Raw genomic sequence first — 13882 nt, forward strand, 5'->3', positions numbered from 1 at the left:
CTTCATGTGTTCGCTTGTACCAAGGTGTCCTGCTATGCTGAAGATTACTACTATAGGTTCTAACTTATTGATGGGTGAGTTCTTTTAACTGTTTGTAAAAGTTGTCAATTGTCTTTCACTCCAATATACTGTATATGTTTTATATTACACTTAGATCCTTCCTCTCTATAGCTGTTCACTCAAAGCCACTTCAGTCTCTAAGGAGGTGCTGCATCAAGTGTCTGAGACCAGCAAGAAGTCACCTTGGATTTTCTAATTGAATTTGTGGACTGTTTGTTGAACTCATATCATCAGTATACACACGACACTCATTGTGCCATATATCCCCTTTTTTCTAGGTAAATGAAAGGTAAAAATAAAACTCTCAAGATCAGTTTCTAATATTTGCACTACTGGACTTAAGTGGGTTCTTAAAGACTGTGCATGTAAACCGCAGCTCGCCTCATTCATAAAAATCAAGCAAGGGTCTCTGAGTCAGTAAAGTACCACAGAGTTCTCTTTGCTTAACAGAGCAGTCATAGCTCTGTGATTGGAGAGGATCCATTCATGTGACTTTGATAGGTCAAATGACTGGTCTCTACACCCAGCTAAACCCATCTACACAACATTTATTATTTTTATTGTTCTTACTGTACTCTGCCAGCTTCACAGTCCTGAAGCAGGTAGAGCCCCTAGCACATTTGTGTAAATGTGCAGTGTTTGTGCGGTGTGAACATACCACTGCTTTTTAAATTAGTCCATCATTTTTTATATGTAACGAAAGTTTTTTTTTTTTTTTTTACCTTCTGGTCTAAAAATATTTAGTGTAGGAGATTAAAAAATAATCTATATAAACTATTCTTACCAGTATTCAATAATGCTTCCGTAGGTATAAGAATCACCAGTTGTGAAAGTATTGGGAAGTTCAGGTGGTGGTCCACAAGATAACAAAAGACAGTTGGGATATGGTCCACTCCACTGCCCTTCTTCTGTGCACGTGAGATCTGATAATCCTTGCATTACATATCCCGTCTCGCAGCTGTATGAGATGGCATTCTCAGCAATTAGGCTGCTTCCATTAACAAAGGCATGAGAAATAATGGGTGGAGTACCACAAGAGACCTTACCACAGACTGGAAAACCAGAGCTCCACTTTCCAGCTAAATGACAGCTGAGTTCAGAAGGTCCAAGCAGCTTAAATCCATCCTGACATTTAAATCTGATTGACTGTCCACAACTAAAATCTTCTCCAATAATCACTGCATTTTGAATAGAAGGTTTGGGGCATTCACAAGGTAGACAAGTGGGGGGAATTCCACTCCACAAACCATTTGCTAAGCACTGTCGCGTTGCACTTCCATGCAGCTCATAACCAGGGAAACAAGCATAATGAACCTGTTCATTGTAATTAAAGCTTGAGCTGTTAAGAAAACCATGTGAAATATCTTCTGGAGGTCCGCAATCTATTGGTTCACACAGGGGTTCTTGCATATCCCATGTCCCATTTTCCTGACAAGTAAGCAATGTTGCACCTTTTAGGTCATACCCCTGATTGCATTTAAAAAGTATTTGTTTTCCAACACCGTATTCCATTCCAGTTATTTCTCCATTATCCAAAGCATTTGGCTTTTCACATATGATCTCTGTACAGAATGGCATTATTCCACTCCAGTGTCCATTTTCAAGACAGGTCCTCTTTTGGTCTCCTTTAAGCATGTAGCCTTCATGACACTTATATTCAACATCTTTCCCATAACTATAATCTTTTCCTAAAACATGGCCATTTATCAGTACTGGTGGCTGCCCACAGGAAACAGGAATGCAGATAGGTTCCTCTCCATCCCACTGTTTATTTTCTTGGCATGTTCTTTTGCTTGGTCCATGTAATTTAAAGCCCAACTCACATTTATAATGTACCTCACTCATAAATGAATAATTTAACACTTCTGTGTAGCCATTTAAAATGATGTTGGGTACCTTACAAAAGATTATAGCACACTGTGGCACTTCATTACTCCATTTTCTACTAGACAAACACGTACTCTTATCTGATCCAATAAGTTCGTAACCTGAACTGCATTTATATTGCACAGTGCTCTCAAGTGTTGTTTCTGTGTAATGTACCATGCCATTTTCAGGAGCTACTGGTATGCTGCATTCTATAGGTGCACACACAGGGGCACTTCCATTCCATGTTCCATCATGCTGACAAGCTAAAAGTGGTATACCCAAAATTTCATACCCATGATAACAAGAATATAAGATATATGTCCCATATAAGAAATCTGAGACTTCATTGATCAGCGAGTGATTGCTATTTGGAGTTTGGGTAGCTACTGTGCCATCAAACATTTCATTCTTTAAATCCTCATTCATCATATATTCCTGAACCTTAGTATATTGACCAAAGTCAATATGGGGTGGCAGACCACAGTCTGTGTGCACACATGTTGGAGCAGAACTTGACCAGCCCAAGTCTTCACAAGTTTGTATGGCAGGCCCAGTCAGCTGAAATCCTGGCATACAACTGTAAATAATAACAGCGCCATATCTATAGTCAGCTCCTTCTACAAATCCATTATCAATAGCTTCAGGAGGATCACAGGATATCTCTTTACAATTAGGGGTATCAGCATCCCATTGTCCTGTTTCCAAACAAGTAAGAATATGCTGGCCTTCAAGTCTAAATCCTTTGCTACATGAGTAGGTTATAGTTTGTCCAAAATGATGACTTTGGGAGGAACTTCTGCCATTTGTAATGTCTTTGGCTGGAGGGCATTTAATAGGTTTACAAACTGGGATCTCACCAATCCATTGACCATCTGCTCCACAGATTAATTTGGTGTTTCCCATTAATTCAAACCCAGGTTTGCAAGTGTAATGAACTGAGCTCAGAAAGGTAAGTCCTTGAACATCAACTATTCCATTGAGAATTTCATCTGGTTGAGGACACTCTACAGGAACACAGGTTGGAAGATCAGAACTCCATATACCATCTGCATTACATGATATTTCAGCTTTTCCTTTAAGTAAAAATCCATCCATACAAGAATAATTTACCTTGCTACCAAAATGAAAAGTCGGCATTAACTCAGGGTCTTCATAATTTGGGTCTCCAAAATCAATGTCTGGAGGTTGGGGACAGACTACAAGTTTACACGCAGGAAAAGTGTCATTCCAGAGCTGAGAAGGCAAACATCGCAACACAGAGGGGCCCTGCAGAACATAGCCCTCTCTGCAAGAAAATTTAACAACTCCTATTTCATTTGTATTTTCTTGTAAGACCAGCTGGTTTTGTAACAATGGTGGATCTTCACATTTTGATGGAACACAAGTGGGCACTTGTTTTCTGTCCCACTTTCCATTTTTTTGGCAGGTCCAGCTAATATCCCCAATAAGTTCATACCCCTCATCACACAGGAATTCAACTTTTGAACCAACATCGATGGTTGCTCCTTTAACATATCCATGTTTAATAGGTGGTGGTTTTTCACAGCTCAGTAGAACACAGCTTGGTGCCGACTCACTGTACCACTGTTTGTTCGACTGACATTCTCTTTTAGGGCTGCCGACTAGTTTATATCCAGGTTTGCATGAATAGGTAACCTCATCCTCAAACACAATTCCAGTTTTGTTCTGTAGAAGGAAAAGCATATTTATTAATATATACCTGAGATTTGGTTCACACTGTGTACAATATAATATATACAGATAATACCTATATGAAATAAACAAATCTATCATTGTAATTTTAAAAACAGGTTGCGTTAAAAAATATTATAGAATGGTGTTAGAAAAATACCTATATACGTGTTTTAATAATGATCCTATTAAAGAATGCTCATAGCTTTTGGAGATATGAGTACTCCATATTTGGTTTATGCCTCCTACTGTTCTCTAAATGGTAAGAACAGAAACTCTTAGGAACACCAGTAGACAATGTCAATATAGCAAACAAAATTGGTAACCAACAGAGAACACAAATATAGCACTTAGTTTAATGCAAGCAGTCATGTGAAAAAGTTAATACACCCCATTAATTTGTTGACTTGTTCCACATATTTCAACAGGCAAACATTAGATCTTCATTCAATCAGAGCCTACAGATAAAAGGTGATTTACTGTAATATGATAAAAACACATCTTTGATCTCAGAAGTTGCCATTGCCCCTTTTAGCAGAAATTACTTTTTGTAGACTTATTACATACTTGTCCACTAGTCTCTGACATCTGACATTTTTGACCACTCTGCCATGCACAAATCCTTCAGTTGCAGAATGTGTGTGAGCATGAACTGACTGTTTCTATTCCCTGCAACATTTTAATGGCATTAAAAACAAGGCTTTCACTAGGCCAGTCAATAATCCTTTACGTCTCCTTTTTTTTAACAATTTTTTGGGGAATTTGCTAGTGGGCTTTGGACTATGATCCATTTCCTGTTTAATGTCAACCTTCGGACAGGTGTCCTCACATTCTCACCAAGTACACTGTGGTATGATGCAGAATTCATAGAGGACTTGATGACTGTAAGCTGTAAGCTCAAGCAGCAAAGCAATGCCAAATCATAACATTTCTGTCACCATGCTTCACAGTCGGTATAAAGTTCTGTTCCAAAACTGCTGTGTGTGGTTTGTGAGGCACATGTCTACTGTTACTGTGGCCAAAAAACTATCTTTGATTCATCAGTCCATAGCTCATTGTTCCAAAAGGCCTAGTCATTGTCTTTATGTTCAATGGCAAACTGTAGCCTTGTATATTCTTTTTGGACAGCAAAGGATTTTTTCTTGTACACCTTCTATGCATGATTAATTACTGCAATCTCTTTATGATTGTAGATGCATACATTTTGACACATTTTGAGGTTCTTGGAAATGTCTTTTAGTATTAAACCGTCAGTTCTTGTGCTGAATCTACTAGACTGGTCAGCCCCGGACATTTTAGAAGTTGTTTGAAATCTACACTGCTTATAGATTATTTTTCTTTAAAACACAACTCCAGGCAAAAAAAAAAAAAAAAATGCTCATTGTGTCTAGGGGTGAAAAAAGAAAAAAGCTGTATACTCACACGATTCTCCGCTCCACGGGCAAACAAAACTCCCACACGTTCCAGTGGTGGACTGTACCTGATGACCTCACGTCCAGAGCAGGTCTATGAGTGTGATCATGTCAGGAATAGTCCACCGCACAAGACCGCTAGATCATGGGAAGGCAGGAGCCACAGGGACTAGTCTTGTGTGGGGAGGATCGGAGGATTGCATATGTATATCTCAGTTCTCCAATCCCCTTGACAAAAACTAGCAGTTGATCCATGCAGTGAAGGCACAGCTCCACTGTATGGGAACACTTTTTTTTCCCTGGAGTTGAGCATTAAGTGGAATGATTCATTTCAAATAATTACTAATCCTTTGCCAGATCTGTAGGCATCTACAACCTTCTATTTTAGAGCCTTTTTGATCCTGGCATGACAATGCCACATATGTTAACAAAAAACACCAGACCTTAAAGAGTAGCACTAAATTATGCTTTGGTGCCAGCCTCCCAATTTTAAGCTGCCATCCTGCACTATATTGTTAGAATCGATGCCTCTAAACACCTTTTTGTGAAGTATCTTCAGGCCGGTCAAGTGACTCCCGGCCACTCCAATACTCCCATCTAGGGCTACAGCAGGAGGAGCCGAGCTCTCCCTCTGATGTCAGCCGGGAGTCCCGCGGCTGGCCCCTCGGCCCCTCCCGCTATAGCCCTGGATCGTAGTAGCAGAGTGGACAGAAGTCACGTGACCGGCCGGAAGATACAGCACAAAAAGGTATTTAGAGGTTTTGTTTCTAACAAACACTTATACAGTACGGGGGGGGGGGCTGAGACAGAGACACAGATTGCCAATATGACAGGCAGGGAGGGGAGTGGGGAGAGGACAGGGGAGAGCAGAGAGGAGAGACAGCAGATAATGGAGGCACGTAAACTGACCACGGTGTCAGGGCTCAGCAGCCATGAAAAACCGTAGTAAGTTTACAGAGGAGAGGGCAGAAACTGTCAGGATCATCCAGGTTTTTACAATTTCCAGAGGGGCAGGTTATATTTTTTTTAAGGTTACAATCACTTTAAGCAGTGACATATTTGGGTGTATGCAACATAAAATAGATAAGGTCTTTGCAAATGAAACACTTTGCCAGAAAAATTCCATGAGGGGTAAAGCGAATTACGATGTGAGTATATTAACCACATGACGACCGCCCACCACAGATTTACTGCGTCAGGCAGTCGATCCTGGGCAAACCCACGTAGTACTACGTCGCTCGCTCAGGAGACTCTAGGGGGTGAGCACGCGCCGGCGGTGGTGAGCTCCCACCCCCGCTTGTCAGCCGGGAGCCAGTGCATGTGTCAGACGACTCCGATTGCCGCCTGATAATCTCAATCTCTCCCCGCTGACAGAGAAGGACGGATGGCTGATGTAAACACAGCCATCTGTCCTTCTCCCTCGGATGATCACAGAGACCATGCGATCCTGCTATATAGGATCGCATTTCTCTATGATCATCTCACACGCCACACCCCCCCCCCACAGTTAGAATCACTCCCCTAGGGTCACATTTAACCCCTTAATCACCAATGGTGTTAACCCCTTCCCTACCAATGGCATTATTACAGTAACAGAGCATATTTTTAGCACTGATTACTGTAGTAATATCACTGGTAACCCCAAAAGTGTCAAAAATGTCAGTTAGGGGTCTGATCTGTCTGCCGCAATGTCGCAGTCCCGCAAAAACTTGCAGATCGCCGCCATTACTAGTAAAAAAAAAACAATAAAAATGACAAACCTTTCCCTTAGTTAGTAAACGCAATAACTTTTGCGCAAACCAATCAAAATACGCTTATTGCGATTTTTTTACCAAAAATATGTAGCAGAAAACAAATTGGCCTAAAATGTTAAAAAAAACATTTTTTTGGGAATGTAATATAGCAGAATGTGAGAAATATTATTTTTTTCAAAATTGTCGCTCTTTTTTTGTTTATAGTGCAAAAAATAAAAATTGCACCAGTGATCAAATACCACCAAAAGAAAGCTCTATTTGTGGGAATAAAAAGACGTCAATTATATTTGGATACAGCATCGCACGACCGCACAATTGTCCATTGAAGTAATGCAGTGCCGAATCGCAAAATAGGGCCTGGTCATTAAGCAGCAAATTTTTCTGGTCTTAAAGTGGTTAATACACTGAAATATTAGCTGGGAGGGCTTGCTTCGCAATGTTTTATTACTAATTTAATTAAAAGATAAGTACACTTTTTTTGTAAAAATCATAATTGTATATTATTTTCCCAAAAATTACTGCACCCATTTAACTTTACATCTTCCCTGTTTGGAGAAATAAATAATATAGTGCACTTCATTCTTAGAAAGTACATCAAATACCTAAATAAATATCAGGCAATGCAGAAGAAAGCAATTTGAATACTGAACACAAGTTTGTCTAAGCCCCAACTGTTCTTTCATCCCATATGAGTCTAACCAGCCAACTGTGGAAAGCCATTCCACCATGCAGAAATGCTTCTAGGTAAACTGAAGTGGCGATAAGTGTAGACTACAGATGACTGAATGTAAATGAAGCAATGCTTACTCTGGTCTGGGCCTATGATGAGAGCTCTCAGAGAAAAGAATAGTTAAAGGTAACAGGTTATATTTGCAATGTTACTTGGTCTCCCAGAAAATATAAATTGAAAGTAAAAGCAAACATAATTATTCCATCTGTAGTAAATCGTAATGCTAAACTTTTAAATGATTGCTCTGTAGCCAGCATTTTTGATATGTCAGTCAATACATCTAAAATTTATATGTGAAAACCTTGCACTTGTGCACAAGAAAAAACAGAAAATAAGATTAAAGCAGCAAACACAAAAAAAGATATCCCTTCTCTTGCATACAATTACCCGGTATATCAGAAGAAATAGCTAAAAGGAATTACTATGCTGGGAATCTGGATATGAGTGTCCAGCTGACCGTGTCCCTGGTCAATACTGAGGCTATTTGGAGGGCAACCTTGATGTTCAAAGAGATTACATAAGCGCTTTGTGACCACTCTTGATTTAACCCCAAAACGTCATGTTCCTATTATGTGCCTGCTGTACCATTTACTTATATGAGAAAGTATTCTGTTCTCTTTTTATTACCTCTTTTTTTGTGAAATCCCTGGTGTTCCTGCCAGTCCCTCTGCTTTCCTATTAAAAACTGACCACACCAAGCAGAACACACCGTGGTCAGTTCTCTAGCTATGCTGGGAACTCAGTATGCTCTCCTGCAATGATCAGACATGTCATGACATGCCTCACCCTGCACAGCCATTCACTGGGAAGCTCAGTGTGCTGCTACTTCTCCTCCCCCCAGCTGTTATGCAGCTGAGAATAGAGGGAATGTGATCATTTATAAAAAAGAGAAAAAAGGTATTTATAATATATTTTTATATCTATACAAAAATGTTTTGCCTTTCATTTCTATTTGAAACTGAATGGGGTGTTTTACAAGGTTATTGTTTGGAAAGTTGGTAAGCGTGGTAAAGTTGGAAAGTTGGTAAGCGTGTACCCCGTTATTACTTTGGGTGATGGTAACTAGTAGTGGAGCTTTACGATTTTGGGAAGAGATGATTCCTCACTTGCCAGCACATATCTGAAGGGATATTTCATATGGAATTTTTCTATTCACTCAACACATGTTTTTTTTCACAATTTATGTATTAACGTGTGCTTATTCTCTATTTGCGCACTGTGAACATGCATTGTTTTTTAATTAAAGCAGGGTTCTACCCAATTTTTGAAGTCACCCCCCCCCCCCTCCCCCATTTCTGATCACATTGTAATTAATCATCAGAATGTTTTTTTTCCCAAAACGTATTACCTATTATGGCCATTAGACAGCTGTACTTGCGCTGTACCTCACTGCGGCGAGGCACATCATATCCGGCCACCTGTTGGCTCCTGAGATAGAAGAGTCATCAATCCTAAGAGTCAATGGGCAGCCTCTGCAATACAATGAGTGTAACGCGCTTTGTATGCAATGTGCATGTGCAAGAGGTGTATGCTGGGTAGCAAGCAGCACCATATACTGGAAGGAGCTACAAGTGAACTTCAGATGCCCACACTGCAGATGGGAGCACATTTGATAGGCAGGTGACAGTGAGTAATTTGCAGAACTATCTAACAGAAGAGACTACATTTGCTACATATGCTGAAGTGTATGATGCCACTCTAAATCTAACTAAAACCCTGATCTGGGTAATAGTTTATATGGGGTGCAGTAGTGGCTCCATAAAATAAAGGCAGCTATTCTAATACTTCCAATGCCCCTAGGAGTTAGATAGGAACTAGAGGTGCAACCCTCTAGTGACATTAGCATCTCTTCTTATAGATGTTGGTTGACAGTGTGGTTGCTCCCCAATTAAATCTCCTCACAGTGGTAACCTGCCTAAATCACGTTATCAACTTGAGCCTCTGCAGCAATCCTTCCATCTAGGCTTTCTTTTTGATTATGCAGTCCTATTTTAGAAGATTATTCATAGTACTTTTACAATCAATAAGTAAAGGTTAATGCACAACATCAGTCCCTAGTGTGCTACTATATGTCTTTGTTCTTCAGTTCTGCTTCAAAGAACTAATACACGAGCTGTAAAAGTGCATTTATCCTGTAAGAATGGTAGTGTTACTTTATCATGAATGCAACCATAAATTAATACACACTACCAACAACACAATAATCAGAAGTGAACACACACACCTCTATAACTCCATTTTCAAGTTCAGGTGGCTGACCACAGGATACCGGATGGCAAGTTGGCAAACGACCACTCCATTCTCCAGAGGCTTGACAGGTTCGTTTCTTTTCCCCTTTTATGTAATATCCTTTATTACAGCTGTAAGCTACTACAGCGTCAAAGCTGTAATTGTTTCCAATGACATAACCATTTTTCATCCTAGGTGGTTCTCCACAGCGGACAGGTATACACTGGATAGTTGATGGTGATGGGTTCCATTCTCCACCTCGCAGGCACTCAATTTTGCCTGTTGTGTTTAATACAAAGCCTTCCATGCATTTAAAACTCACTGTTGTGCCAGATACAAATTTTGCTTTGCTGATAGATTCTAGGATGCCATATGGAACCTCCAAGGGCTTTGCACAGAAATCAGCTATGCAATGGGGTATTACTTTACCATCAGGTGGTACCCATTTTCCTTGTGCATTGCAAAGCATTTTATTGTTATCAGCCATACTGTACCCATCAAAGCAGTAATAATATGCAGTATCTCCATACAGCCGATGTGCACTGTCTGAGGAAGCGTGGTTCACATTTGGGGGCTCGTCACAAGATACAGCCATACATTGTGGAATGCTATCACTCCATTTTCCAGTAGACAGGCAGCTTATGGTTTCTGGACCAACTAAAGTGTACCTGTATAAAGAAATGATACAACAGATTATCATGCTACATTAAATTGATATCTACGGCACTTATACAATATGAGAGTTTAAGCCCCTAGGGGTTAATATAGCGCTTGCTCCTAGTTGTTCATGGGCGAACAATTCCTTGTTCCCACACCTGAATAGTGAAGGCAATCTAATGATAGTGAATATAGTGTCACTTTAGTGGTGATAATCACAAATTATCATAAAGTATAAATATAATAAAGTGCAAAGTGCTAAATATAAAACTATTAAGACATCAAATATGTGAATAATAAAATAAATATATAAATAAATATGACAAATAATGTTAGAGTCCCAATATATAGTTCATAGGTGATCTTGTGCAAAAAGTGAATGCCACAGTAATACTTTTCCAATATTCCAACTGCTGGTGTATTCGGCGTATCTTGTAATATAAGGGGTGCACACTCACCGGACTTGGTGGGTCTTGATTACCATATAGTAACAAGACCTTGCGGGCTTGTGGCTTCCCAAGCCTATGGGTAACTGCTGGGCTCTGTAGTTCCCTGTGATCCGTATCGCTCCTGTAGTTGGAAACCGATCCTCCAGGTCCAAGAAACGCCAGCTGCGGGTTATGCCTAGGAATGGAGAGCGGCGACTGCCGGTTTGCGTCCCACTAGGCTACCCGGAAGCGTGCGGCGTGCGTTCCACCTGACGCGCGTTTCGTCAGAGCATAGTGACGTTTTCTGAAGACGTCACTACGCTCTGACGAAACGCGCGTCAGGTGGAATGCACGCCGCACGCTTCTGGGTAGCCTGGTGGGACGCAAACCGGCAGTCGCCGCTTTCCATTCCTAGGCATAACCCGCAGCTGGCGTTTCTTTGTTTTTTAATATTTACCTTTAAACTATAGCAGCTGCTAACACCATCCAAATAATTTATTAAAACCCACTTTTTAGATACACACTTAATTTATATATTTATATAGAGATTTGCCCAATCAGACCATCCAGAGGCGCGAGGGATATATACTTACTCAGTATATAAATTTCAACTTATACAATATAATTTAATAAAATATATAAACCTTTAAGCATGTGATGGTAACTATGTATGTTTCAATAAAGGCTTCTAAAGGAAAATGAAAATTGCTGGTTGGATCTTATGACAAATATAAACTACAACTTAAAGTGTTACTAAACCAAGGAGCCTGCATTCACTATACCAGGTCTCCCATAGTACACAGAACATGGAAATGAAATTATTTTACTAGATATAAACTGCTAAATACCTTTTCTCATCAGCAGTTAGATCAGTCGTGTGACTTCTATCAGTGTCTTAAAGCTTGTAGGAGGAGTTTTCATTTTCCCCTGACTGTCCTATAAGGCTGCTGGAACCCTGACCCTGATGTCTGGACAGTACTGATTGGCCCTGTGCTGATCACATGATCCCTCCCAAGAAAAAAAAAATATATTTTTAGCAATACACACCAATCTGAACATGTGCAGCTTGTCCCCTAATGCTCTGTTCTATAAGCATATGGATTGGGGACAGTGGAAGAAGAGGAGAATCAGAAAAGACAGGATCAAACATAATGCAGAAGATTAACCCCTTAGGTTCCACACTGAGCATAAAAAACATGCTTTCCTGCATATTAAGACTGATTTTACTGTTCTGGCTTTAGTAACACTTTAAATCCATGGGTATCTTAAAGTGTTTGTCAAGCCAAAAATTTGATTTTTAGTTTTTTTTTGCCTTGCTCTGTTAGGCCCCTTTCACACAGGGAGTCCGTCAGGTGGACTCCGGTTTTCTCAGCGGGGGATCGATCCGCCGATCCCCCGCTGAGCAGGATGGCAGCTCCGTCTTCACACTGTGTGCGGAGACAGACCTGTCAGGTCCCCATTCTTCTCTATGGGGGAATCGGATGAGAACAGACCGTCTGTCCATTCTCATCTGATCCAAACCGCCAAATGGTTTCCATCTGTCCAGATTTGACGGATAGGATCGGATGTGTTGTCAGCAGACATGTCTCCGCTGACATCCGATGCCCCATAGAGATGCATGGGGCATCCGTTCAGATCTGCCTGAAAAATGTACAGGCGGATCTGAACGGTCACCCTGTGTGAAAGGGGCCTTAGAGGGATTTTTCCTCCAGTTTTGCGTATAACGGTTTCACTAGATAGGGTGATATGAGTTCTAATCCTTCCCCTCTCTATCAAAAATTAAGAAAAAAAATGTTTTGGCTTTATATACTATTTTACATACTATTTGAGAATACTAATTTCTTTTTTTGTAGGCAGGTGCGGTCTAATTTCTGCATTGCAGGAAGCGCTCAAACGAAGCGACATTGCAGAGGGAGAAGAAGTCAAGAGAAGCATGGTTCCTCTATGGTTTTCAGTGTCCCTGTGGAAGATATCTAATTTGATGCTGCCACCCCTTGTGACACCAAGAGCCATCTTAGGTTAGGCAGAGCCTATTTAAGGCCCTGGATCCCAGGCCTGGAGCACATTTTGCATGTGGATATTGTAGGGACAGGTCACCCATCTAACAGGGACAGTGATTAGTGGCAGGGAGAGATTCCAAATGAGTAGAGAAAGGATATCCTTCTGGAGACCTCCCCATTTGGGTTTGGACTGGTCAGGCCAATTCCGCCCCTCAAGACAGATGCTGTTGGGACATCTGAGACCTACTCTGCTACACATTGCTGTTACATGCCGTCGGGTGCCTTCCCACCAGATTTGTTGTAAATTAATGGATTCTGCATTACTACAAGTTTGCTGCCACCAAACTCTGCTGCACCTCCCCACATGTTGATATAACAGCCTCAAGACTCTGAAAAGCTATATGTAATGATCCTGGAAAAAAAGTTTGCATTAAAAACAATGTCTAGTAAATGCTGATTTTCCTACCCTTCTTTGCAAGTGTAGGTCACTAGATTTCCAAATGTGAACTCTCTTCCTTTGGAGATGGCATCTTTAATAGTTGGAGGAGGTCCGCATGTTAAAAGCTTGCAGGTTGGAGCATCATTACTCCATTTTCCTGAAGATTCACACACCAGAGTTGAAGGACCCTGCAAGCTAAGAAAAAATGATGTTAATCAAATCAAAACAAGCATAGTTGATATGTATATATATATATATATATATATATATATATATATATATATATATATACATATATATATTTATACATTACTACTATATGTTTAAAATGTTGCTATAATATTATGAAATAGTCCTTTGTAATGCTTAAAGCAGTATTAAACCCAAAACCAAAAATGTAATACATTGCAGCTTACCAATCATTAGATGTGGTGGCTGAATTTGTTTTCTTTTTTAGACTCCGTTTTCACCTAGTGATCTGGCCAGTAACACATCTCCTGTATTGGAGTGCCCCCACTCTGGATGAAGGAGTACAGGGGACACATCAGACAACAGCATTGCCAGTCTAATGTGTCCCCCCGTACTCCTTCATCCAAAGTGGGGGCACTCCAA

General features: G+C 40.4%; 1 protein-coding gene across 3 annotated transcripts in view; it reads right to left on the reverse strand.

The window, feature by feature from the left end:
- SVEP1 (sushi, von Willebrand factor type A, EGF and pentraxin domain containing 1) overlaps nucleotides 1-13882 on the reverse strand; it is a 573162-nt gene that overhangs the window by 93506 nt on the left and 465774 nt on the right. For all 3 annotated transcript variants that reach the window (XM_082255001.1, XM_082255000.1, XM_082254999.1), the window contains exons 36-38: nucleotides 13298-13465; nucleotides 9742-10414; nucleotides 845-3615 (exon numbers count right to left, since the gene is read on the reverse strand). In XM_082255001.1, coding sequence (XP_082111127.1) covers nucleotides 845-3615; nucleotides 9742-10414; nucleotides 13298-13465 — 3612 coding nt within the window. The remainder of the gene's footprint in view (nucleotides 1-844; nucleotides 3616-9741; nucleotides 10415-13297; nucleotides 13466-13882) is intronic.

The sequence above is a fragment of the Pelophylax lessonae genome (genome assembly GCF_965119305.1).
Source record: "Pelophylax lessonae genome assembly, chromosome: 1".
Classification (NCBI taxonomy): domain Eukaryota; kingdom Metazoa; phylum Chordata; class Amphibia; order Anura; family Ranidae; genus Pelophylax; species Pelophylax lessonae.